General features: G+C 50.8%; 11 protein-coding genes across 11 annotated transcripts; 6 read left to right on the top strand and 5 right to left on the bottom strand.

Annotated features, from left to right (window-relative positions):
* Positions 1-1,092: 1,092 nt before the first annotated feature.
* Positions 1,093-8,415, top strand: J3458_014540 (uncharacterized protein). The gene is made up of 3 exons (XM_066120614.1): positions 1,093-1,719; positions 1,802-4,762; positions 4,836-8,415. Exons 1-3 carry the CDS (start codon positions 1,386-1,388, stop codon positions 5,396-5,398), a joined length of 3,858 nt encoding a protein of 1,285 aa, XP_065974449.1. The 5' UTR covers positions 1,093-1,385; the 3' UTR covers positions 5,399-8,415.
* On the bottom strand, positions 5,830-7,763 carry J3458_014539 (uncharacterized protein; the record flags this gene model as incomplete). Its single annotated transcript, XM_007816466.2, has 2 exons — positions 5,830-7,687; positions 7,756-7,763. The coding sequence occupies 2 exons, from the start codon at positions 7,761-7,763 to the stop codon at positions 5,830-5,832; spliced, it is 1,866 nt and encodes a 621-aa protein (XP_007814657.2).
* A 2,336-nt stretch (positions 8,416-10,751) lies between the features above and the next one.
* J3458_014538 (uncharacterized protein) lies at positions 10,752-11,249 on the bottom strand (the record flags this gene model as incomplete). The annotated part of the gene is made up of 1 exon (XM_007816465.2): positions 10,752-11,249. The coding sequence occupies one exon, from the start codon at positions 11,247-11,249 to the stop codon at positions 10,752-10,754; it is 498 nt and encodes a 165-aa protein (XP_007814656.2).
* A 594-nt stretch (positions 11,250-11,843) lies between these two features.
* Positions 11,844-15,166, bottom strand: TIM44_1 (protein translocase subunit). Its single transcript, XM_007816463.2, has 2 exons — positions 14,132-15,166; positions 11,844-14,064 (listed from the first exon to the last, which is right to left on the bottom strand). Exons 1-2 carry the CDS (start codon positions 15,070-15,072, stop codon positions 13,389-13,391), a joined length of 1,617 nt encoding a protein of 538 aa, XP_007814654.2. The 5' UTR covers positions 15,073-15,166; the 3' UTR covers positions 11,844-13,388.
* On the top strand, positions 12,194-12,832 carry J3458_014537 (uncharacterized protein; the record flags this gene model as incomplete). Its single annotated transcript, XM_066120613.1, has 2 exons — positions 12,194-12,336; positions 12,397-12,832. 2 exons carry the CDS (start codon positions 12,194-12,196, stop codon positions 12,830-12,832), a joined length of 579 nt encoding a protein of 192 aa, XP_065974448.1.
* A 471-nt stretch (positions 15,167-15,637) lies between the features above and the next one.
* On the top strand, positions 15,638-16,123 carry J3458_014535 (mitochondrial 37S ribosomal protein uS11m; the record flags this gene model as incomplete). The annotated part of the gene is made up of 1 exon (XM_007816462.1): positions 15,638-16,123. The coding sequence occupies one exon, from the start codon at positions 15,638-15,640 to the stop codon at positions 16,121-16,123; it is 486 nt and encodes a 161-aa protein (XP_007814653.1).
* A 412-nt stretch (positions 16,124-16,535) lies between these two features.
* On the bottom strand, positions 16,536-17,368 carry J3458_014534 (uncharacterized protein; the record flags this gene model as incomplete). The annotated part of the gene is made up of 2 exons (XM_007816461.2): positions 16,536-17,171; positions 17,264-17,368. 2 exons carry the CDS (start codon positions 17,366-17,368, stop codon positions 16,536-16,538), a joined length of 741 nt encoding a protein of 246 aa, XP_007814652.2.
* A 736-nt stretch (positions 17,369-18,104) lies between these two features.
* On the top strand, positions 18,105-20,129 carry OLA1_1 (Obg-like ATPase). Its single transcript, XM_066120612.1, has 2 exons — positions 18,105-19,227; positions 19,492-20,129. The coding sequence occupies exons 1-2, from the start codon at positions 18,751-18,753 to the stop codon at positions 20,041-20,043; spliced, it is 1,029 nt and encodes a 342-aa protein (XP_065974447.1). The 5' UTR covers positions 18,105-18,750; the 3' UTR covers positions 20,044-20,129.
* Positions 20,130-20,538: 409 nt separating this feature from the next.
* DAP1 (Dihydrodipicolinate synthase) lies at positions 20,539-21,225 on the top strand (the record flags this gene model as incomplete). The annotated part of the gene is made up of 2 exons (XM_007816459.2): positions 20,539-20,591; positions 20,739-21,225. The coding sequence occupies 2 exons, from the start codon at positions 20,539-20,541 to the stop codon at positions 21,223-21,225; spliced, it is 540 nt and encodes a 179-aa protein (XP_007814650.2).
* A 644-nt stretch (positions 21,226-21,869) lies between these two features.
* J3458_014531 (uncharacterized protein) lies at positions 21,870-24,627 on the bottom strand (the record flags this gene model as incomplete). The annotated part of the gene is made up of 2 exons (XM_007816458.2): positions 21,870-22,052; positions 22,102-24,627. The coding sequence occupies 2 exons, from the start codon at positions 24,625-24,627 to the stop codon at positions 21,870-21,872; spliced, it is 2,709 nt and encodes a 902-aa protein (XP_007814649.1).
* A 506-nt stretch (positions 24,628-25,133) lies between these two features.
* On the top strand, positions 25,134-25,583 carry J3458_014530 (uncharacterized protein; the record flags this gene model as incomplete). Its single annotated transcript, XM_066120611.1, has 1 exon — positions 25,134-25,583. One exon carries the CDS (start codon positions 25,134-25,136, stop codon positions 25,581-25,583), a length of 450 nt encoding a protein of 149 aa, XP_065974446.1.
* Positions 25,584-25,629: the final 46 nt, after the last annotated feature.

The following is a 25,629-nucleotide window of genomic DNA, read 5'->3' as shown; positions in this document are numbered from 1 at the left end:
AGGGCCCTATCAGATGCGTTTTTCCAGTTAGCGGATGCCTAGTTCCGTTACATGCAAGCTCCCTTCAATCACCAGGACCATGGCCAGAGACTTCAAGAAAGAAACAAAAAAAGTTCTGCAGATAAATGGAAAGCAGCTCTAGTAAATAAGGGTTCTCTTAATTCCAGCAAACCTTCCAATAGCCCTCAAATATTTGGTCCCGATTCCGACACACCGGGTGACCGATTGAGTAAGGAGCTATTGTGGCTCGGACCAAAGGAGCCCTAGATCGTTTCTAATATCGGTAGGTAGTGCCAAACCTAACCTTTCAAGTTCACAAGCAATGGGCTAGTCACACAGTTATATATTGTGACGACCATCTCAAGAATAGAAGACTATGCTGGGTGAAACGTTGAACTGTTGGCCTCGCTTCGAAATTACGACCTTCGGTGACACTGCTTTCCTTTGCGACGTACTTCTCTCGACACGATATACTGACTCACCAATAGGTATACAAACATAGGACGGCATACAAAGCTCCTAGGTATATGTACTTGTAGCAAACCCATTTTACGGAATTTGACATGGCTATTGTTGTCGGTGCTCCATATATGATTCGGATACGCTTGGAAATTGCCATACTGGATCAGCTTCCAGAAATTCTCCTGCAAGTACGGAGTGTCATGGTGGTCATCACAACTACTAGGTACCTAGTAATTTGCATCATGCCAAATGGCCCCGCAGATCCAGTTGAGCCGGAACTCAACATTTGAAGCCCCCGCCGCCCACATGCACCCAGACGAGACGATTGTGGCACGACTACAAAAAATATCTACCTAGGTACGTAGAGGAACCTACCTATCGTGCTCTATAGTATACCACGTACCAAATAATATTAGAGTATACGGAGTACTCAGCGACAGGCAAATATGGATCCAGTCTATATCAGTAGTAAATGACAGTGGACCCGTGATGACGATGGTAAGAGTCCACATGGCTGGGCTCATGGAGCTTGTTCGAGGACCGAGCCGTCGAACAACTGACAGAGTAGTTCTACAAGGGGCTAGCACCCGTCAACGACAGACATCCATGTCTGTGACTTTTAACTAACTTCCTTTCTCTCTCTTTCATTAATCTGGTCACCTTTGTGCCCAGTTCTTCGCCTGTCCGCTGCCTGCTTTAAATTCATTGGAGGTACCTGCCTAGTTACTTGAGTAGGCCTGGAGTATCTCAGCACTTGTGCTGCTGGTTTCGCACGTGCAAGCATTTCTTGCCTTGGCACGGCAGCCGCATCTTCTTTTCACTACGCCATCTTCCTGTTGCAGAATCCGTGCCAACTCGATTACCTTCACGCCCACGACCCGGAGCAGACGACATTTACCGCACTCGCACGGTAAATCGAATGAATGCAACCGCTAAACCCTTTCCTTGCCGCCTTCTTCAAAAGTCCCGTTGCTGCCCAGTGCACGCCTGTCCATCATCATATCCTTCTCGTCCCACTGACAGATGAGCTTCTGACCTCGCGCGAAATCGACAGCGGCGCCGCCGCTAGCGAGGTCATCGCATCGGAGGAGTTTCTAGGCAGTCACGTCCTACGGATTCCATCACCTGGCGTCTCCTCCTCGGGCGGTAAAGATGGCGTCCACAATTTGCGCGATGTGAGGGGCAAAGCAAAGCAGTTTTCAACCCTGAATGGAAGAAGCGTCGTCATTAAAGATTCTGTGGTATATAGTAACAAAGGTGCGACGCCATCGTCATCGCACACCTTTGCTGCACTTGTTTGATTGGCTCCAGAAAACGCTAACCTGGCCTTGCTTCACAGGCTTCAAAACGTTTGCTCAGGCACAGATACTAAACGACGCGATTTGGTACCCAGACGTCTTCGAGCCTCGGCAATGGCTGCTATACTTCATTTCGAAACCCCTGGTGGGTGCATGGGAGGAAATCAAGATTCTACCAGCCGTTCTAGGCAATGGTGTAAACAAGAAGATGACTTTGGACACCAAAAAAGTAAACGGCTCGAACACCGCAGAGAGTACTGTTCCAAAGAAAAAAGACATTAGGAGCTTTCATGAGCTGTTAAACAACTTCCCGATGATTGCACGACAAATGCAACCCGGCCTTGAGAAGCTATTTTTGGAATTTACAACTGTCTTTGAGAAACCTTTGCCGCCGCCACCATCTGCTCTTAGAATACCGGACGCTCTGCCCGATGGCCCAATAACTGCAGCAATGCGAAGAGCACGCTCGAACAGTTTCTCTACCCGGAATGGCAAGGCCATCAACCGTGATTCACTTCCAGTAACAGAGGACTTTTACGCCGGAGACGACGAGGATGTAATGAGGGCTTCATTAGAGACCGCTGTCACTGCGGCTATTGACTTGTTTCAGAGCGTCGACAAACAACAGCTGTCTCTTCTTGGGGCCACAACGGACTTAACGGGCCCCTTGGTAGAAAAGCTCATCGAACGTTATGTCACTGAAAATATCAATCACCTCATATTCCCCAAACTCAGTGCAATCAAACGACCTGAGGATCTCGAGCTCGAAGCAAAAATCAAGCAAATGGAGTATATTGATATATCACAGCTGGGAATTACTATTGATGGAGGATCCAGGGCCAAACATGATTTGCTTATACAACTCGAACCCGCCATCGAAGAATTCAAGAAGATAGCGAATGCTATGAGCCCTGCAGAAATGATGGATGCTCTATTGTCCACTACGAAGGCCGCTTCGCAGTTGACTGATACATCTAGGACCCAAATGGCCAACGGCAAGGAAGATCCCGTGTATGAAAAGACAATCATGACGGTCAATGCCGACACATTAGTCTCGCTCCTGCTCTACGTCGTAATTCGCTCCCAGGTCCGAAATTTGCAGGCCAGGCTAGTGTATATTCGAAATTTCATCTTTATTGACGATGTCGACAGTGGAGAAATGGGATATGCGCTAAGTACGTTTGAGGCCGTACTCGCATACCTCGCTTTGGATTCGGCGGGTCTCCGAAGAGCAAGCAGGCGGAACAAAGCCTTGTGGGATGCCGCGAAGAGGACAGACTTAACCGAGCTGAAAGCAATCATGGAACCAAATATGTCAGCCGTTGTAGACGGAGATGACGATTTGGAGCTCGATGGAGACCCTGATGAACAGGCAAGACCAAGCCGGCGTTCGTCATTTACCTGGAGTCTACAAGATAGGCCCTCAAGACGCCCATCTCTGGCGTTGACCGTGTCGGACAGATTCTCTCGTGGCTCCGGCCTAGGTCATGTATTTCCATTCCAGTCTAATGGCAACTGTGAGGAGGGTGACTTTTCACTGGTCAAACGAGTTAAGCGAGTTGCCATGGACACTCGCAGCTTATCAAGCGGGTCTGAAATCTCCTTCCACTCACGCACAGGTAGCATTGGGACTCTGGGCAGTGTCATCGAAGGAGATGTATCTGTCGAGCGCCTGGCCCAAACGAGCAATTCCTTTGGCGAGTCTGTTCTAATGATTGCTATCCAGAGTGAAAATCCAGCATCTCTAAGGTACCTACTCTCCCTTTCCGGATACTATTCTCTTGAAGTGATACTTCAAGATATGAACAATGAGGGAACGACTTTACTAAGTGCTGCCATACAACTTGGTCATAAGGATCTCATTAATATGCTCCTGGAGCGGATTGATATGTGTACTGAAGACCAACGTGTGCAGTACTTATCCGAGCAAGACATCTGGGGACGCAGCGTTGGGCATTACCTTTTCCATGCTCCTTTTTTGATTGCAAAGATTGGAAAGCTAATTCCTTGGAGACAACGTGACAAGAATGGCCAGACACCATTGTTCGCCCTGTGCCGGTCCTATGATAACGAGAACTACTACGATATGGTGGAAGCTGGACTGAGGGTGGCAAGGGAAACCCAAAATGATGGACAGGCGTTACACCTTGACGACCATGTGGATGCCAAGGGCAATACCTTGCTCCACATTATAAATGATACAAGGCTTGCGATGAGAATATTGCATTACTGCGACATCGACGTGAACGCGACCAACGAGAAAAGATTCACAGCACTCATGGTCGCCAGTAAATATGGAAGATACGACATGGTCAGGTGTCTATTCGCTGATCCTAGAGTAGATATTGCAGCAAGAGAGATGCGTGGTCTCACTGCTGTAGAGCTTGCAAAGGACGACGATGTGCGGAACAAAATTGATGACCTTGCTCTGTTTAGCATGCCTGCGGGACGTGATGGGAGAATCACTGGTGTCGTTCGTGCTTTTTTCGTGGAAGATGGGAGTGTGAGGCTAGTCCTGAAGTCGGCAGCGCCAACGGACCATGATAGTTACACAGTAACAACGACTAGGCGCTCTCTAGCGGAGTTCGAGCAGTTGGCCCATCTTTTGGCAGAAGAGCAGCCTGCTTCATGGATTCCGTCCATGTCTGATACGAGGTCACCATTTCAAATACCCGTGAAACCATCCCGAGCGGTTCTGCGAGACGTTCAAGCGAAGACAGATTGGTTCCTGAGAATTATGCTGAGCCATCCCACTTTAGCAACCCACGAGATGCTTTGGGAGTTCTTCCTCGTCCCTGAACTACAACTTGAAGCAATGGAACAGCGCACGAAGCTCAAGGTAGAGGCCAGGATCGAGAGAATCAAGGAAGAGTACGAACCTATCCGCGATATGAGAGAAGTGGAGCAATTTGTGAATCATGCCAGGGAGATGGTCCGAAGTGTCAGCTATTCGACGAAAAGTGTGACAAGACGTGCCAACGGTGTCGGACTGGCTATAAGTGGTGAGTTTAGCGGACGTGAGACAGCAGAGGCCAACTGCAAAAAAGCACGTATACTAACTTGATGATTGGCAAGACCTCTACGATTCCATGGTGCTCCTACACAGGGCAGTATCTACAATAAAATTCTTGCCACAATCCCACATCAGCGCTCTGGAGGCGTACGTAAGAGCCATGGCTCCGACCCAAGCAAGTCCACAAGCCACGCTACATACCACTTTGATGGCTATCCAATCGACAGTCCAAGCACTTTTGTCATCACTTGCACGACCTACAACGTTAATTAGTCAGATAACAGCTGCCAAACGAGATGCTGATAGAAATGACAGCTCTGCGGGCCGTTCCTCACGATGGGTATTGGGGCTACTGGATGAGACCAGGCAAAGAATTCAAGACGGAAGAGAGAGACGGGCTAAAAAATACCGCGAAGAGGCCGAATACCTCTCCAGAGAGCTGCGATATACACAACAGACGGTGGCAGGAGAGCTAGCCGGATGGCAGGACATGCACGAGAAAATGGGACGCAGAGCAATCCGGGACTTCGCACGAGCCATGGTCGTTCAAGAGAGAATGCGGCTAGATGGAATGGCTCGAGCTCTGCGAAAGGTCAGGACGCAACGGTCAAATGTCAAGTCATGAGCATGCATTTCACCTGACTGTATTCCACTACATAGACGAATGTCCTTTCCCTTTTGGTTACAGGGAACGCCCCTAATGGAGGACAGTAGCAACCAACACAAGGGCGGCGGGAGACCTTTTTTCTTTCCGACCTAACCTAGTGGTACCGACACCACAGGTCGAATTGAAGGGGGTTGGAGTCAATGGAGCCATCTTTCATTGCATAGCCGGCAGCGTTGCGGTATATATTTGCTTTATTGGGTTCTATGTACACGTTAGACACACACGGCTCGTCAGTGTATTACCAGTCCGGATCTGGACGTTGAAAAAATTCGTCGAATCATCGAATCATGACTGCCCTAATCTCATATTACAATGCCTCTTAATGAAACCTTGCTGGCGGCAACGGCCCAGCCGTACTGTTATCGTTTCGAGTCTGCTCGCCAGCGGCTTTATATCCCCGCATATTTGACTCCTCGCTTTCCCAACTCCTTTCTTCCAATTGCGTCTTCGGGCCATATCCATCCCCGACTGCGCTTTGCCTCTCGCTTCTCTGCCAGCTGAGGCTGTGGCATCCAGCTGTCGCGAGGCTTAGCCTTGCGCCGTGTTCCCTCGGCAGGAGCGCCAATCTCTGCCCTCCAATGAGCATGTCCTGCCGGCGTATCATCGCTAGCAAGTCGGCACATGCCCCAGAGGGCAAGGCAAGCAGTCAACGGGGTCGAAACCTCCGCGTCGTCTACACCATTGGCATCAGGTGCCGCCACAGAGAGCTGCACAGAGGTGACCTCCAGATCGCCGAAGAAGGGAGTGGACTCTGTTCCGCAGCGAACAAGAACAAGCTCAATCTCGGTAAGAATGAAGCCGTACCTGCAGCTGTGCTCGCGCATAGCGTGGTGTAAAGCCGACAGGCCACGGAGGTACTCTACCCGCTTTACATTTCCTTCAACTCGCATGCCGGTGTTGAAGCGATCGAAGCTCCGAACCAGACCGACCACTCTGGCCAGAGGCTTTCCACCGAAGATAGCGGCAGCACTAGATGATTCTCCAGCCGCATTCGCAACGAAGAGCAAGTCCTTGACGCTGCTGGACGACTTGGTTGGTACCGAGAATTGCAGACGACGGCTGGAAGAGATGGCGAGGGCAGAGTTGAGCTTAGGCAGGTAGTATGACGTGTAAATGCTGTGGAGGGAGACCTCAGTCTCAGGGTTTCGGGAAGACATACTGGCCTGCGGAAGGAGAGAGGCAGGCACAGGCGTTGTCAGAAGCCCCGAGGCGCCCGGGAGAGCAAATATAGTCTGCGCATTAAAGGAGCTCCATGGGCGAATGTTGCGAACGTCCCACCAAAAGTGTCTGATGCTTGGGTCTCGCATCGGGAACGAGATTGTGCGAACAAGGGAAGCAGCAGGATTGGACTCCATTAGGTAATTTATAAGTGTTGTGGAGGATGTAGGAGGAGTAGCAACCGGCTCCGGCGTCCCATCAAGACTCAAGGGTGACTGAGAACGTGGATCATACGATGGAAATGAAAACTCTGGAGGCGGGGTATGCAATGCAGGTGTAGTCGTGGCCATGAATGGTATTTGACGATAGGTTGGATAACCGTACTTGCCAAGTGTGCTAGCATCAAGGCCATAACATGTTGTTGACGCTTGACGTGGGACGGTAGACATGACATCTGGCTCGGCGGTTGCCATGCTTGCGTTGCTGTCCCTGTTGCTATTCTGGCAGCCGTTGAGGTTATGAAAGTCGGCCGGAGAGGATAGAAGGGGAGCCGGGCTTGACAAACACTGCTGTTCATGAAGAGAGCTCCCGGAGGGGAAAGACGACAGGTGAGCGTAAGCCATGTTGGTGAGCGCCTCTGGGGTCATGTAACTTCGCGCATGGCTAGATCGCACGGATTTGACGGACGACGCTCTGGTGGAACCAGGAGCAGTGTTGCGAGCACGATGAAGCTTGCTCATTGATACAGGAGTATGATGGGGGGCACGATGGGCAGGCTGACACCCATCGATATGCTGGTCCTGAGGACGAATCTTGGGCAGCAAGACAGGGCCATGTTGATGAACGGGAGGACTGGCACGGGGGGGTGTCGTCAGCCCGGTGCAAGCCGAGTCCGGAGCAGACTCTACCGCGGACACAGCCGAGTATATGGAAGACGCCTTGGAAGAAGATCGAGCATGATGACGGACACATGGTAGCTCCAGGAGTGAAGGATCAAATGAATACACTGGATCCATTGTAAATGAGTCTTGCGAAGGCGGCGTAGTGGGAGAAGGAAAGGTAAAGTTGAAGGCGACATCCGCTTCCAGGCTATGAGATTGAAGAATTAGTCGGATGCGCAACGTAACGGATGTGTGTGAAGCAGGGAGCAAGCTTACGCAGACATTGTAACTTCGGAGTCGGAGCAATGAATATTACGAATGAAATGCTGATTAGATGAACCCGAGTCCAGCTCCAGGAGGTATATCAATGCAAGCGGCAGGCGGTGCGTGAGGTAGAAAGATAGAGAAAGTGTGTATAGCGAAAGACAAAGGTGAAGTGATTAAACCAAGCCTACAAACAGCGAGGCCGAGTTGAGTGAGTGCGCGTCGTGAACTTAGGGGTCGAAATTCACCCAGAGAAGCAAGATATTATTGAACTCTTTGTTGCGACCAGCGCTTGTCTAAGCATGGGAAGCAAGATGCAGTGTAGTATAACTTAATGACTGGGCAATGAGAACAAGGCAGACAACAATTAGGCGATGCAAGGCCAGTATATGCGGCCACCTGTGGGTTAGGAGGCCTCGTTGCAAGGACAGGAGAGAATGGCAGTCATGAAACGATTGGGAAACAAGAAACGAGATGGGAAGTTCGAGGGATGAGGCCGACTTCTTATTCTCGCCATGAGCCTGATGGAAGAGTAGACATATGCGGTCACAACATAGTCGGCCGGGGGGCGTGTGTATCCAGGTATACATGATGCTGTGTGAGAGGGTAAAGATTAGGCGCGCTACACTTGGAATAGTAAAAGGAGGGATAGGATAGACAAATGCAGAGCACTACATTGGCATGGTAACTGGTTTAGTTCAAATGGAACGCGAATAGGAAGCTGCAGCAAGGATTTAGACATCGCTCACAAGGGACCTTTGGTGGACTCGCCACGAAACAGCCGCCTTGGCGACAGAAGTTGACGGATGTGAAACGCGAAAGAGACCAGATGGGATAGTCTCGGTTGTCAGAACACGGACACGAAAAAAAAAGGAGCAAAACCAGCCAAGTAACTCTTGGCTTTTGCCTACTGGGAGCGGTGAAGGGACGTGTAAGTGGGCATCAACTCGTGAGTCTCCAGCACGGGCAAGAGACACGAGTGATTCTCACACGCGCATTGAGGTTTACGCGACGGATACGTGAACAAATTGTAGACGTGTTTAACAGATCAACTGCAGGTTGATCGTGTCCATGTATATCGACGATGGCATAGATCCAGGATTCCGAGGAACCGAAGCATAGTAAAGGTGAACCAGGTCATGATACACGAGCTTATGGCAACATCTGAACCGGGGGGTGGTCGACAGGGCTCCACGGTTCTGGGGTTGTGCGGATTGCTGCAGGCGCCGACCTCGTGGTTGGCCAGCTTTCAGCCGTGACTCATTTTTAGATGCAGAGTCTAAACTGTTCTGGTGCTTGGTGCACGATGCTCGAGACGTGGCTCTTTCTGTTCGTCTTTGCGCGTGGCATGCGTGTTGGCTCGATCCACGTTGGACCATTTGACAACACCATCGCGTTGCCCACGATTTCCTGACGCGTCCATCGCGTCTTGGGCTCTGGTCAGTATACTGTCTCTTCTCGACGCCGCGGCAACCGAAAAAGCAGCTGCAATGACGGTGATACGGAGAGTGGCATTGACAGTGACAGCAGCGTTGCATTAGGTTGCAGGAGGCTGAGCGAGATCCATACTGGCGGCTAGGTAATAATGCAAAGGGGAACCATCAGGGCCGAACGCTCCTAAAAAAGGAGGAAGAGGCAGAATAAAAAAAGAAGACGATGAAGGAAAAAAAGGTAAGACGGCAATTCCCCCGGCAACATCTTGTGCGCTGTCAGCTGCCTTATTCCCAGCCACAAGACGGCAAGATGCTGGCCTGTACGGAGTACGGAGTATCTTCGTGGATCTTGGCGGCTGCACGCCGGCGCTTAACTACACGAGCAACCGGACTGGCTCAAAGTAGGGCCCGGACGGCGAAAACAGGTAACTAGGTAGACTTTGGTCTCACGACCGGACTGCTTGACGGGCGGCTGGGGAGCCTCCGGCTCGCCCTGCCCGCACCGCCCCGTTTGCCTTTTGGTCCAGAGGCCAAAAGAGTCGAGGCCTTTCATTGTGCTTCTGCTCATGTCGGCCTTGCGTTGTGGCGGATTATGGATCATGCCGCCTGTGAACGGCTGCAACATCAGATGCCATGGGGGATGCCGTGACGTGAGGCGCCAGGAAGCGCGACACCATCCTTGTTCTGTCATTGGTCACTTGCCACGCGCCTGTCGTTTGGCAACGCGCTCGGGATGAAATGCGGCACACCTGCTGTCCGCGCCACGACGCCAACCCTTGATCCCTCATAACTACAACACCAGCCCCCAGTCGGCTTGGCCAGGGTCTTTCCACGGGAATCATGCTCCAGGTTCCCCCCCGCCATCTCTCATCGACTGGCTGGTTTCCTCCGTTTTCACAGTCGTCGCGGGTCTTTCGCTCCTTCTCGCCTATCGTCGTCCCAACTCAGCCTGCCTTTGCCGCCGACTTTTGTTTCGAAACAAATCCTCTGTAGGCCGTACCCATGGGTTTGAAGGCCTCTGGGCCCATATGACATCACTCGCACAGCCGCAAACAGCCTGGAATTCATTCCAAGTGTCCAGAAGCCGACGTGCTTGAAATCAGCCATGAGCCTCATGTGCGAGCACCGGGACCTGTGCGTTGTGGGGGCGAAGGGAAGCTGTCATCGCGGTGATGATGCACGATACTACTATATTGAATAATATAGCGCCATGTTGCGTGGTGAAGGGTGAAGGTGATGGGCGTATGAAAGCTACCATCAAACAAATGATCAGTTCCCGAGCGCAGTACTCCATCCTCCTCTCTGATTTGGCTAGTTTGTAATAAGCTTTCATCAGAGAGTGCTACATAAAACAAGACGTAGTTGGCTAAGGAATATATCTGTCTATCACGTAGTACGCTATGGTGTATTTCCACCCAGTTAGACACATGTCATTTGTCCCAGTATCGCCGAGCACATTCTATCCCAGTATTTATAGCACTGCGAATGCACCTTGGCGGTTCAAGCACCTTTTTCGCTCGCGATATATCAATAGTTGCGCAGAGGCTCGTGATGGCCCCCAACGCTCTTTATCGGCTAGACATCAGTTGGGCGGACGCCTGGTCTCTGCTTCACAAGGTTTATGAGTGGAAGAAAGACTGTGTGCTTTAAACCGTCGTCTTCGCCGCTCGTGTTTTGAATCCAGCCCAGCAAATCCTTCCAGGCAATCCACTCCCACGACTCGCATTTATCCGGCTCCAGTAGCTGGGGCTCATCGCCGTCCTTCTCCCGGACGCAGACGTGAAATAAAGTAATGTAGTGCTTATTGTCATCGGGCATGTAGTCATTAGTGGCGGTCAAAAACCGGATGTTAGCAACTTTAAGCCCAGTCTCCTCAAGCAGCTCGCGGGTGGCGCATTCCTCGGTCCCCTCGCCAAACTCTAGATGGCCGCCTGGAAGGGCCATTGTGCCAGCACCGTGAGAGCCCTTGCGTCGACCGACGAGAAAGCGCGGGTTCTCCCGGTCTTCGTTCTTCGAGGCCAGCACAAAGACTGCCACCCCAACGCGGACCTTGGGGGCGGATGTGGCCATCATGGCAAAGAATTAGGAGGGCTAATGTCACTGGCTGAAAGGGCGGGAGGTCGATAGCTCCCGCAGTGGTGATGGCGCCCTGGATGAGGGAATATGTCTAGGATGAATGCCCAACTTTACACAAAGGCAAGTGGCATCCATGATGAACGAGGCGAGCCGGCAAAAGTCAGCGGACCCCGCGCACTCAGCCAAACGTACCAGAGTACGGAGTTACCCATGCATACATTGCTGGCCAAGACGAGATGCAGGGTAGGCGTCCAGCAGTCAACTGGTCTGGTCTGGAAGCATTCTTGGTATACGACTGAAATAAATTTGCGTGGCCCCTCGCTACTAACTAAAGAGAGCCTTGCAATGACTACAAAGACTCCCATGCTTTTCTCCATCATTCTATTTAAAGAGACCAGAATGTACAAGCCAAATCCCCTCTCTACCTACCGAGTTCCTCAGGTACCCATTGGCACCTAACAGTTGACGGATATTCCCTACCTTCACGTTTGGACTCGGCAGCTCTATAGTCATTTCACATCAAAAGCATATGCAAAATAGTCAAAGATATCACCAGAGGTGACAATTCCAATGAGAACACAGGTACGAAGTGCCCAATATCACTGACTCAGCCGGCGTGGTTGGCGGCGTTCACGAAATCGCATTTCCACCGCACTACTTCGTAAGGGGGAAGGAGCACTTGAGTCCAAGGAGAGAAAAGAGCTAGAAGAGTCACACCAGGCAGTGACAACTGCCGACATTGAGCACTCACACGGTCAAGGTCATGCATACGTGTGCTCAATACACTTGGACAAAACAAGACATCCAAAGCCAAGGAGACGCTCATTTCATATGTTATAGCCCACCAAAGCAACCGATATATCACAGCCAACACTAACGACGCCCGCATGTCGTAAAACCATTGTGCCCAATAAACATCCTCCCTCCCTCCCGAGTTGGACATGACTGAGTCAAGCAGCACCACGGACAATCCCGTCTACTTCTGGCGAGATGCTGATACGGAGACGGGATGGCTTTCACAGTGGTACTACTGTCCATTCACGGACGACAAGAACCCCGAAATAGTATACGACACTGCCGAACAGTCCGTCTCCCCGGCCCGGACTCTCCATCCCATGCAAAGATGTGCTAATTACTTCTCAAGTTACATGATGTATCACAAGGCTCTTTTATTTAACGACCAGGCCGTGGCAGATCAAGTTCTGTCTGCAGGCCATCCACGAGACGCCAAAGCCCTAGGCCGCCAAGTTCAGAACTTCTCAGACGAGACATGGAAAAAGCACAGGACGGCCATCGTTCGGCAGGGAAACCTCCTGAAATTCACAGGAGCAGTTACAGAGAAAGGGTTTCGAAAGGGCACGGGCGACGACGCACCCCCGATTGATGGCAGCTTGCGCGAGATGCTCCTCGCAACTGGCACCCGCGAGATTGTAGAGGCCAGCCCGTACGATAAGACCTGGGGGATCGGCTGCCTTGCAGCCGATGCAGAACGTCGTAGGGCCTATTGGGGTCTCAACTTGCTGGGCAAGGCCTTGATGGAGGTGAGGTGGTTACTGAGAGAGCAGACGCCACAGACCTGAACCCCCTCTGCCATATCTGTCTGTGTTGGCGAGCATGCCTTGCTAGTCAGAGATTGAACCCGAAAGAGCTCTTTTGGATGCGCGCCATGCGAAAGAAACCGTGTATGCGATACCTTTCATTGCTGTGCCGGCTACTTGCCTAACACACGACCTGCTAATTAGATGACATGCTTATGTTATACTTTTGTTCTTGGATATACGGGAACATCCCTATCTATGCCAAATACCTTCTATACCTAGTCATACATGTATACACGTCTTGCTCGCAGGCAAGACTAACAGAGCGGTGTTTTCTTTGCCATCGCATCATCTTTCCATGACATTTGCTCTCGCCATAGCCACTGCTCTGCCCGACGCCATTTTCACCGGATACTCTCTTTTCAGGCCATCTGTCCCCCCATGCTCTCTCCAGGGTATTACAAAAACCTGCTATGTTGCGCGTAGGCAACAAAAATAATATACAAGATGTGACATGAATTTGCAAACTCCATCCCCAATGCCAAGAGTCGGAAACAAAACTGTGACTGGAGCCGCTGCAACTCGTACCGACTTCATTTTAATGCCACTCCCTTCCGCTCTTTTGCATTTCAATCAAACGCCAACCTCGGGTTTCAGGGTTGTTTACGTCTTCCGGAACCCGAGTAATGCCAATAGCGTATGTAACCAGCTGCACCTTGTCTTCCATGCCCGCGGCAAGCTCATTGGTTTTTGCGTTGCGATACACATGGACCTCTTGGGTGCGGCAAGTGATGATAAACACAGGCACCTCACCAGGATCGAGCATTCTGGCTCGGAGAATATCCACATTTCGAATATCGAGGATGCGGCCGTCAGACTTCATGCCGGCCTGTAGATACTGCTTAGTCAATGCCTCATAGACTGAAAATTGTGCCGCTGACAGCCAGAGCTTCAATGTTTCCGTATCACCCTTGACATATGCATCAAGAACTTCTGGGAGAATATATTCTCGAAGTTCTTGCAGGAAGGGCTCGACCTGGAAGGCGGGATCCATGGATCGGAACTTCTTGATCACCAAGGCAGTCTCGTTCTCGGCAAAGAAACCTCCAATTCGGTCAGTTATGCTTCGAGCGGTTGATATCAGAGGATTTTCAGATTCCTCATATCGGCCCTTCATGGTAAAAATTCCCTGGACGAACTTGTTGGTGTCTCGGAAATCTCTCCAAGCCTCCTTCCAAGCGGCGTCTTTGTGGAGCGTGATATTAGTTCCGGCACTAGTTTTAATTAATACATCAGTATTTAGCAAGCCTAGGGTCAAGAGTGAATGTGTAAGCTTCTTACTTTGGATCTTCCTCCATTACTTGAGAAGAGGCACCATTTTGCTGTTCCATCATTGCTCGCCTCTTCCTGCGCTCCTCCTTCTCCACCCATCCACCATATCTGGAGGAGCTTCCATCATCAATAACATTCTTTACATTTCGGTAAGCTTCGGTATCGCGAATGGGCTTGGTGGCTTTGTCCACGGCATCGCCCGTAACATTGGCTGCCTTTCGGACACCCTTCATTACCGAGGTATCCCAGGTCCAAGAAGCACCCTTTCCAATCGCCCCAGCGGTAGATTTAACAGCCCTGGCGGTGGTGGATGAAATGGCACCAGTCGACTTTTCATAAGCCTCACGAGCCCGGCGAACTGATTCGCTCTCAGTAAATTGATGGGCAGCGGCGCCGATCTGCTTTGTTGATTCATTCCATTCTTTTGATGCTTGAAACTCAGTGTTCATAGTTTCCATGAATACCTGCCAAGGAGTCTTGTCGCCGTGGGGCGGCGGTGGAGGCATATCTTCCTTCTTTTTTTGTCCATCTTCCTTGTTCTGTGACTGTTCGCCATTGTCGCCTTCGTCAGGATTTTTTGATTGTTCTTCATCAGGCCTGGTTTCCGATCCGGGTCCCTCGGCGCCGGCTGAAGCAGATTTGGCCGAGTCTTTACCAGGCTTCTCATCTTGCAAACTCCTTCTGGTCACATGGAACTGTCGGCACTGCGAAATGGCGATTGGGACAACCCGAATACTGGGTGGATGAAACTGAGATCGAAGAGGAGCAAGGAAAACACTCGTGGCGTTTATCTTCTGATTCGCACTCGATGCGGTGAGTCGGGAACTCTGAGAAAGATGAGAAGCTAGCCTCCTATAAGCAGGAGACCTGCCAAAGGATTTGGCAACATGAATATATGCCAGGCATAGGGCATTTTCAGAATTAATAGCGCTTCGAGCGACGGAGTTCATTCTGTGGAAAGTGAATGGGAACAAGCCCACAGAGTGTTGGCGGACAAGAAGGGTTGCAGAAGAGCAATTGGGGGGTCGACACCTTCTAAGCGAGGCGAGAACGAAATTTTGGTTATCGCGATCTCGGCTGCAGGCGGAGGGTACAGCAGTGGTCGGAGCATCGGCAAAACCACGGCTAGCCACTTTTTTGGGCGGGAAGAGGGGGGTCCAATGCAGCGGCCCTTGATGGATCCTTCAAATTTCAATAGAGGGTAAAAACCTTGCGAATGTTGAAGGAGGCCGCATCTGAGAAGTCATTGTATTTGCATCCGAATGCAATGCCAGCAAAATGAGCCGGAAATTGACAAATCACCTGTCTGTTCTGCCATTATTTCGACGGATATACGCTACCACCCTGAAATGTCCTTCCCAACTGTCACGAAATTTGTCTCAATCGGCGGCACGATGGAACGATTCAAATGCGGACAGGCCTAAACGGGTACAGGCACGACCCAAAACCGAAAATCTTCTAGACAGTGTTTTCAATAACTCATCTCAATCACGGAACCGGGCGACACCAAACACCATGAGTGACCTTTCACAAAGCATGGTTTTTGATGTACTAAACAACAAGTCAAATATTGACACTAGTGCCCTCTCTGGCCAGAAGTTCGAGCCTGCTCAACGCAGAGATGATGCTCAAGAACCCTATCATTTCCACGTCTACTCCCACAAGCACAATACACACATCACCTGTACAAAACCGAATCGCGAGCCTATCATCTCCATGTCATGTGGAAATATTGGCTATCGAAAATCTCGACGTGGAACCTTCGACTCGGCATACTCCCTCACAAAATACGTCTTGGAACGCCTTATTCACACTGGGTGGCCGATGAAAATTCAAAGGTTGGAGCTGGTGCTGCGAGGGTTTGGCCAGGGCCGAGAGGCAGCTGTGAAGGTCTTGATGAGCCCGGAAGGCAAAGTTTTGCGGGAAAAGATTGTCCGAGTTGCGGATTCTACTCGCATCAAATTTGGTGGTACCAGAAGCGAGAAACCAAGACGATTGTAAGAGTATCGCGGGTGGATTGGCTGACTCGAGGGGAGAAACCGGGAAGGAGGAGGGAGAATGTTAGGAATGTCACCACTGTACTATATCATTATACAAGCTCTGATTATATAACTATATTAGGATCTTGAGATGCATCCTACCTAGCTTCCCCGCAAACTAACTTATCAATCTTTTTCAGTGGAAAGATATCTTGAACCATAGCAAATGATACGCTAACGTATTCCGGTGCCTTAAGAGTAGACGCGATATATCACAACACGTCATAGTGAAGGGCGTGACACACAGGCACGTTGTCAGGTCAAATATTTTTGCCTCACACTGTAGAATACAAAGCCAGCACATGTGGTATCTTACTTTGCCCCAAACGCCGTGCCAAATGAACTTACACCAGAAATCATGCGACGAATTGTAGCTATCGCGGGGCCCGCTCTGCTGGTGGAAGGCTTCGCCCGGAGGAGTCCCGTACAACTCGTTTCCCTTTCCCGCTTCCACCTCTGCGCCTCTCTTCCTCACTATCCCACTCTTCACTGGCATTATCCCCTTCAGATAAGAAATGTGGCCGGGACCGAGAAAGCATACGCGAAGACTCATCCGCAACCTCCTCATCGTCATCTAATAGCTCGCCGTCCGCTGTTTCGTATTCGGGGGGTTCGATCCATTCTCGAGGTACTACGCAAGGCAGAGCAACACCGATACTCGCGGCCCTGTTGAGCCAGGAGGGGCCAACGTTGCCTGTCAATTTTTGACAGAGGTACGACGTGAAGTGGTTGCAGTTCTTTGTCAATAGGTTGTACGACGTGCCCAGAAACTCCTCCGACGCAGCGTGCAATACAGTATCAATCTCATCCTGAGTGGCAAGGGTAAATCCCTGCAGTATTTCGCATCGAAACGTGCCTCCAGGGGGTTCGGTCTTGGGTTTGGTCCAGTAAACACCAGTTACACCGCGCTTATCATGGCCACCATACGCGTATTCTTTGCCACTGATGACAACGCCGGAATGGAGCAACGAAGCACCAATAGTCCAAAGAACCGATGAAAGTCTGCCTGGCTGTGGATCAAAAATAATAATGTTAGTAGCTGCAATATATAAACAACATAACAAAGTGGGTGAGATGATTCATCGTCGGGGTTAGTACGAACCGGCAGCAGGTCGTAAACGTGGATTGTGACCTCGGTCTTTTGTAATGACAACGTCGATCTGTGTCTGCTCCCAGATTGGCCTGTGCTATGTCGAGACGTCGACATGTTACAGAGTATGCAGTCGTCGGGCTTTAAAAGGTCAGTGTGCCTTGCCAAAGACAACAGCCCCGCGAGGAGTTATTCTACTCCGGGTGACAGTCGAAACTTCCGTGCTAAGTCACCTCTCCGGCAGCATTAAATCTACTAAAACATGGGTAATAGAAACCAGCTCTTAAGAGAGAAAAAGCACGAGTCAGAATGCAAGAGGGAAGTCGCTCTTGTGAGTGGAATTGGCGGAAATGCTCACCACTTAAGCGGCTTGGTGGCGGCCAACATGTAACAAAGAGCACAGTGCGGCGCCATGTGCGATTCGCAGCCGGGTTCGGCGACACCATGCTCGGTGTCAGCTCGCCAACATTAGAGCACCAGCTTGCGCGGCGGGTCCAACAGCATCTTGGAGAAATGTACTCCGTATCCCCCCCTAAAAGTAGCGAAGACTACAATCATGTAGCTGCGGGGATTAGCAACCAATAAAAAGCTTAATGTTTTAAGGTACCTTAATTCCTTAATATTTTATATGATAATAAAGGTTCCATAAAAATCTAGGTTACAAAATACTACATTATTAACGCTACAATCTCAACTCTTGTTAATGTTACTTAACGTCACAGAGGACCGCGGGTCCGTAGGTGGGTTGTAGTCTTCGCTGCTTTTAGGGGATAGTACGGAGTACCCACCTGCCGAAGGAAAAACACTGGCTCCGTCTCCTGCCCCCCAGCCCAGATAACTGCTCCCACACACTCGAAGAGGGTGTGGTGGGGGAGCTCTTCAAAATTCCTTCGTCGCAATTTTCCAACCCATCTTCCTCCTCTTCCAACTCCTCGCCTTTCAACTCCCCATTACGGGCATCGTCTGTCTCCTTCTTGAGCAGGCGTCTATTACTTTCCTTCCCCCCTCCGTCTTGAATTGACGGCAGAGGCTCTCTGCAGCCACGTCGTTCACCACGACGTTCCTCATCACCTTTCCCTTTCCCTTCTCTTCTCTTATACCAACTCTTCTCCCGCGCGCAGCCAGGCCTGCAGCTCTTGGACAAGCTCCAATCGCCCGGCGCGTGTCTATCATTATACCCTGTCGGTCCTACGCCAAGTCTAGAAGCAAGATGCCTCCCAAGAAGGTTGTCCAGGAGGAAAAAATCCCCCTTGGCCGACCCGGAAATAACTTGAAGAGCGGAATTGTGAGATTGCCTGCCGTTGGCACAGCTTAAGAACTGCCATTCGTCAGTCGTTTGACTACTAACCGTCTCTCCATAGGTTGGCCTTGCAAACGTTGGCAAATCCACATTATTCCAGGCCATCACAAAATGCAATTTAGGCAACCCAGCTGTATGAGGCCCCCCCTCGTTCTTCGCCCTTGATCCGGGGTGCTGACAGCTTGAAAGAACTTCCCCTATGCCACCATTGATCCTGAAGAAGCTCGTGTCATTGTGCCCGATGCTAGATTTGACTGGCTATGCGAGAAACTATAAGCCCAAATCGCAGGTTCCCGCGAATTTGACGGTGTATGATATCGCTGGACTCACGCGCGGTTCATCCACCGGAGCCGGCCTCGGAAATGCCTTCTTGTCGCATATTCGCGCCGTAGATGCCATTTTCCAGGTTGTTCGATGCTTCGACGATGCTGAAATTATCCACATCGAGGGTGATGTTAACCCCACCCGAGACTTGGATATTATCAGCGAAGAGCTGAGACTCAAAGATATTGAATTCGTTGAGAAGGCCCTGGAGAATCAGAAGAAGAAGACCCGTATGGGCGGTCAAAGCCTTGAGCTCAAGAAGGCTAAGCTGGAGCAAGATATCATTGAGAAGATCTTGGCTTGGCTGCAGGATGGTAAGGATGTCCGCAAAGGCGCCTGGGGTCCTAAAGAGGTAAGAATTATTGCATAACTTTTTTTTTGTTTTTGCTGTTGCTTCATTGTTTTTCTTCATACATTCAATCCCTGTTTCTTATGATGACAAAAGGCCACTTGGCCTGATCTAATCCCAGCTCGTCGAATGCCTCGCCAAATAACGCTAGAGTGCATTGTGAGATGAAAATTACTCTGATAGGAACCTGACTATTCTTTTCTGCACCTTGAATTGCGAAACATCTTGCTGTGGTAGAAACCACTGTACTAACTCTTGTGGTATTAGGTGGAGGTTATCAACCCTCTGTTCCTGTTGACGGCTAAACCCGTGGTTTATCTCGTGAATCTCTCTGAAAAGGACTATGTCCGAAAGAAGAACAAGCACCTCCCAAAGATTGTTGAGTGGGTTAAGGAACATGCCACTGGCGACCCAATTATTCCTATCTCCGTGTCTTATGAAGAGCGATTGACGCGCTATGAGACCGAGGACGAGTCCAGGGAGGAACAAAAGAACGTTGGGGCCGAGTCGGCGCTCCCTAAAATTATCACGCAGATGCGCAAGACTCTTCAGCTGGGTAGTTTCTTCACATCCGGCGCAGATGAGGTTCGCCAATGGACCATCCGCACTGGCACCAAAGCGCCACAGGCCGCCGGTGTCATTCACACAGATTTTGAGAAGACCTTTATTCAGGCCATCGTTTACAACTTTGATACGCTGAAGGAGCTGGGTGACGAAGCTGAGGTAAAGGCGAAGGGGAAGATGATGACCAAAGGCAAGGAATATGTTGTGGAAGATGGCGATATCCTACTTATCAAGGCTGGTGCTGCTAAGGGTTGAAGTGTTGATAATATAGTTACTAGTGATTAAACTCTCTGTCGACAAAAGTTTTGGACAAAGGGAAAATAAAAAATTGTAAAATGATGAATGTGCTATTAACCAATTTAATATATCTCTACTGCCAGTAGTGCATGTATGGCGAAGAGAGCGCTGGCTGGTTAATCCGCAGCAGATTGGAGTCTGCACATGTGGCGGGCTTAGGTCGGCGGTGTCGGCACGGGCCACCCTACTCATAAGCTGACGGCGGGGGCCAATCGGGGAAACCACGATGGTAACATCATCCTATCCGTTGAACCAACCAAGAGCCGGTATCGCTACTTTTCAGAAAGACCAGTGACTGTATTGGAGTTCTCTCCGTCTGCATCATCCAAGGCAACATAAGTACCAGTAATCTTCATTGAGGTACCTGGCTACCTGAATCATATAGAGACGTGAGCTCGTCCTAGCATACCCTGAATATCCGCGTGCTTTGCCCTCGGAAACATATCCACCAAGATGGATTATGTCGGACATCGTGTAGTCCAAGAGGCTGCCAAAGAAGCTGCCAGGTATGACGCTCACCTACACTGCCTCTCCCTTGCGCACAGCTCGCCATGACGCATTCTTCTCCTGCTCTTCAAGCTCCCTCGACTGCACATTGATTTTGTGCTGGGCGCAGATCCGCACCGACCAGGCCACTGATACCCGGGACACAGCAAGACGACGCCATTCACACCCCTCAACCTCATCCTCCTAGGCGTCCTCGTCTACACGGCAGTCTCGACCTTCTCGCGCTCCAACACGGCAGCCACGATCCCCCGCGGCCCTCCGCCAAAGGTATTCCGCACCTACACCCCGCGAACGCTGCTGCCGTTCAACGGCGAAAACGGCAACCCCATCTTCTTCGCCGTCCGCGGCCGCGTCTTCGACGTCAGCAACGGGCGCAACTTCTATGGCCCCGGCGGCCCGTACTCCAACTTCGCAGGTCGCGACGCCAGCCGTGGCCTGGCTTGCCACAGCTTCGACACGGACATGCTGACGGAGGACCTGGACGGCCCGCTGGACACGCTCGAAGGTCTTGGACCCAGCGAGATGGACGCCTTGCAGGGCTGGGAGGAGACGTTCTTCGGGAAGTACGACATTGTTGGCAAGCTTGTGTCGGTTGCCGACTACAATGCCGGAAAGGCCGAGGGTGCGCAGTAGCGGCATGTGATGGACGGCAGAGATCGGGACTCGTGACTATCTACAGTTTGCGGCAGGGCACCTTTAGTCATCGTAAAATACATACCGCCGTTATAGTACTTATGACAAATATTTTATTGCGTGACATGCACCTTTGGCCGGGATAGGAACATGTTTTCGCCCCTCACTGTACCAGTCAGTTTTCATTCGGGCATGAAGTGCCCCCTGACTATGCGGTTTGTCTTAAAGCCAGACTCAATATCAAGCCGCAAGCAACGCACGTCTTGTGTTGGTAATGCAAGTACGTTTTTTTTTAAAAAAAAGAAGCACAACGATGACCATTTGGCTTGTCCAGTAAAAATGACTAAGAGCAGAAAAGAGAAAGCGACTCCGATTTCGTATCAGCAGATCCCAACTCCATGCAATGCCTTTTCCTCATATTTACAGCAAAACAGGAAAATAAGCCCTCTCTGTCGTCCAAAAGCAAAGTCTTTCTACACACATGCATGCAAGCTGAACTTCTCGCTTGACCCATGAACACAGAAACTGCGTTCAAACACAGGACGACGTCGGTAATAATTGGGGGAAACAAAAAAAATTCAATAAACCCAAACATTTTGTTAGAATCATACACAGTTCGAATCGCTGACCCGAGGCATCAAACTTCACATCTGTAAAACGGTTGCAGCTTTTCGTAATAAGGCCGCGGTTTTTGTTGTGATTAGTCTCGCTAGTTCCCAGTCGCCTGCTTCTACTGTATCGCGAATAGCAGGGAAAAATGATTCGTCATAAGTTGACCATAATTGAGGGCCGAACACGACGTGCTTGAATTGAGTACGGTTTGGAATCTATACAAAGTAAGCACAGTCCAACAATACAGAAGAATGAGATACTCACACCACCACCGAGCTCTAAATCTAGGAGCGAAGCTTCAAAAGCAGCCATCCGGTCATTATAATTGATCCGCTGGGCCCCTAGACCATTTGCTTCGTACCCGCCGCTGCTGAGAATCGAGCGATCCCATTCTAATTCCCACTTCTCAAACTCCTCAGCGTTACTCTTGACCATCTCCACGGCATCCTTGAGTTCCTGGAAAGGTATCTTTGAAGCGCCGTCCTTGGCATCCTTTTGCTTGTTCACCCAATTTTCCAGGTCATGAACCCAGTGATTGAGGCTTCGGGCATAACCAACCATGTCGAATGGCATGATGGCCCTGTCAGCCAAGTCAAGAAGCAGTAGACCAACAACCTGAGCCATGAGTCCATGGTAGATAAAGTTCGGATCTATTACCTGTTCAACCAAATTGAAGCTTTCATAGCTTGAGCCGAAGGGTACTGGCTCTCCCTGGAATTTAAAGTCAATCGAGCTTGTACCAGCTATATCTTGGAATGGAACATAGTCGCCTCCCCCACCGAGGCCCTCCAAAGTTGCTTTGCGGCTATCCCATTGGGATTTGAGAGTCTCATTCTTGAAGGGGTCTACGACACGTCCCAGGGCTCTAAAGAGAGCTCTTGCCAGTGGTGGGGATCCTGCCGCTGTGAATTGGGTGCCCGTGATTGCAGCGTCTAGATTGATATAGGCGTAGGCACTCTGTCGCAATGCATCCAGGTTCATTTCAACGTATTCGGTGGACCCGACCATATTGTATTCTGCTGCATCCCAGGACATGAATTCGATCGTACGTAGGGGACGCCAGCCCCGGCTCAACAGGTTACCGAAGATGCGAGCCAGCTCAATCATTACCGCAGTTCCAGAGTGAGGTTGGGAAGCGCCAAATGCCATGGAGTCACGATGATTGCCAAGAATGATGGAGTTTGACGTTTGTTCCATCCCTAAAATTTTGCCATAGACATTCCATACGGGCTGTTTTTCAATCTCATCCTGCTCGTTTTGTAGACGAACGACAGGTGAAGAATGGTCGCCTGTCCACCACTCATCCACCTCTGGGGTACCGCCTTTCCACCCATCGGGAACCTGTTGTCCGTGGCCCTTCAATTGTTGCAACAGAATCTTGGCGTCTCTCCAAGCAAGTGGCAAGCTGGGTATCTTCACTAGACCGGGCGCATCCTCGACAGCCATTCTCTGTTTTTCCTTTTTGCTTTCCCAGCCAGGCGTTAAAACATCACCGACTCCCATGTTCTTGAGGCTCACAGAGCCCCGTTGCACACCATCCTCAGGCATCCATCGTCCCTTGGGCGCAACGTCACCTTTGACAAACCCATTTTCAGCGGGATCGCTGTAGATTAAACAGCCAACGAATCCAGCAAGCTCTGCTGCCTTGACCTTCAGGGCCACATCCTTTTGGGTACCCATTTGTCGTACGAGGGCAATGGCTCCTTTTGTATCAATTCCTTTGTCCTTGAGGTTTTGAAAATCATGTCGAGAGCCATAATTAGCATATATAAGAGGACCCTTGACATCGCCAGTCTTGGAATGGGCGTGAAAGGCATATGTCTGTCGCCCAGCTGTTTCTCCGCCGCGTTCTTCCTCATCCAGCTTCGCAGTCCATTTAGCCGTCTTGCCATCCGTATCCATAATTTGCACGGCACGGCCGTCTTTTCGTGGATAATTGACATAGACGTAATATTCGTCAAGTTGTACCGACTCGAGCCCGGCCCGATGGAACATGCTTTCAACATCCATGGCCATTGCATAGTCTCCTTCGGTGCCGGCAATGTGCGCATAATGTGAGTAATGCAGAACCGAAGCCCGCATGCGCATGGGGTCGACATTAGACTGTAGAAAAGCTTTGAGATCTTCCGGATCGAAGCGCAGACCTCCTGGGACACGAGTTGAGAAGCCACTGAAGAATCCGGTGGCAAATAGGAAGTAGATGAAGCCTAGGATAATTAAAAGAGCGGCAAGCCGGGCAAATACTATAATCAATGCCATGGAGTTCATCCTGGGCCAGTGTCGCCGAGTGTCGGTATTCGTCTCAGGTTCGGTCTCGTTCTCATTTCGGGTCGGTTCAGTGGCGCGTGAGGGAAGTTGGACGCGGAATCTCGGTAATCTCGGTCTCCAGGACCATTTCCATTTGGGCAGTGACAAGGAGAAGCCTATTCTCTTGCTCCATACTGAGCCTATTGATGTGGATGGCTCTTCAACTTCCATCTCCTGCATTTCCCGGCGTACTTGAGCGGCCTCCTCATCGTCATCAAGCTCGCTACCACTCCCGAAAAGACTGGACTCATCGTCAGTTTCTACCGTGGGCGGCCGGTATCCGCGGGGTGGTTGTCTCGATGGTCCGGCGGCAGTTTCCGGTTGTCGCAGGAGGGATTGTTGTTCAGCTTCGTCGGCATCGCGATTGTCTATCGATGATCTGGAAGGGCCCCGGGCATAGTCGCGACGGCTTCCACTGGCCAAAGCCTCATCGTAGCTTGGAGGGACCGGATCGTAGAACGGGGTCTTCTCGTCGGAAGGCATCGTGGACTAGACGCAACTGGGTGCGCAGTCTACGGTAAGCAGCGAATCGAAAGCGGTCTGCCATGCAATACAGTTGGAATCAAACGGGTTCTACTTTGGTCGCTGGTGGGTGGATGCGTTCCAAGCCGCGACGGGTTCTGTCTAGGTTGTGTCCGTCGGCACGGATTCGCGGCGTGGATAACAGCGGTATCGATTACCAGGGGAATTACAATGAGCGTAAAGAAAGAAGAAAATTCAAAGAATGCGGCGCTGCTTAGGATCTAAAGGCGTCTAGAGATGCTTCATTGTAAACGAAGGAGCCAAAAGCCAGTGTCGCCAGCTTGACAGGCGGCTGAAGGATGATGGCCTCGATATTTAAGGAGAGGCCTGGTGGTGATGTAGTCGGGTGGTTTGAATGGGTCCATGGCGCACTCTGAGATGCCCGGGCGTTGCGGCGCTGTGAACACTTGAGGCGCAGGGGTCGCGTCTCAGTTCCGGGTGCAGCTGAGAGCCGTCTGGACAAGGTTATGAACCCGTTGACATGCCTGGTGTCTGCTGAGAAACATGGAGCCACGACGTCCTCAAAGTCAGCACTGAGTAGGCAACTAATACAGACACTGTCCAAATGCACCAAGGACGCCCTCGACACCAGCATTGAATATAACAAGCAATTGGCATCTGGATCTCGCCTCGACGCAGTACTACCACCTGAAGTGCCGCGGACCTGGGCACCATGCCGAGGACTACTAGCCCGCACACACGTAAGTGTCTTTGTGGCAACTGACATTGACTTTAATCAAGATACCTGGCCGTCCCCGAGCAGACGCCAGCATGCTGCATCCATGCTTGTACAAATCTCAGCACTCGATGTTCCAGTGCCTCTTAATCCAACACCAAGACCCTCCACCGTGACCGAATGCCCACGCCAGCGTCTTGGCGGCACCAAACCATACGAACTCTCCATAATCCAGCTCTGAACAAAGTGCCAAAAGAAACTGCCGCAGGCCTTGACAACCGTCACAA

This window comes from Metarhizium acridum (assembly GCF_019434415.1).
Source record: "Metarhizium acridum strain ARSEF 324 chromosome Unknown scaffold_320, whole genome shotgun sequence".
In the NCBI taxonomy this organism is placed as follows: domain Eukaryota; kingdom Fungi; phylum Ascomycota; class Sordariomycetes; order Hypocreales; family Clavicipitaceae; genus Metarhizium; species Metarhizium acridum.
Note: the sequence above shows the minus strand (reverse complement) of the source record. Positions and strands in the feature narration are given on the sequence as shown.

What these genes read in the sequence shown, in the direction of transcription:
- J3458_014540 (XM_066120614.1), top strand. Translation starts at nt 1,386, where the DNA reads ATGCAACCGCTAAACCCTTTCCTTGCCGCCTTCTTCAAAAGTCCCGTT. An exon ending in TGTGGTATATAGTAACAAAG is followed by an intron (nt 1,720 to 1,801) that starts GTGCGACGCCAT and finishes CTTGCTTCACAG; the next exon opens with GCTTCAAAACGTTTGCTCAG. An exon ending in TGTCGGACTGGCTATAAGTG is followed by an intron (nt 4,763 to 4,835) that starts GTGAGTTTAGCG and finishes ATGATTGGCAAG; the next exon opens with ACCTCTACGATTCCATGGTG.
- TIM44_1 (XM_007816463.2), bottom strand. Translation starts at nt 15,072, where the DNA reads ATGAACTCCGTCGCTCGAAGCGCTATTAATTCTGAAAATGCCCTATGC. An exon ending in GTAATGGAGGAAGATCCAAA is followed by an intron (nt 14,065 to 14,131) that starts GTAAGAAGCTTA and finishes AATTAAAACTAG; the next exon opens with TGCCGGAACTAATATCACGC.
- OLA1_1 (XM_066120612.1), top strand. Translation starts at nt 18,751, where the DNA reads ATGCCACCATTGATCCTGAAGAAGCTCGTGTCATTGTGCCCGATGCTA. An exon ending in GCGCCTGGGGTCCTAAAGAG is followed by an intron (nt 19,228 to 19,491) that starts GTAAGAATTATT and finishes TTGTGGTATTAG; the next exon opens with GTGGAGGTTATCAACCCTCT.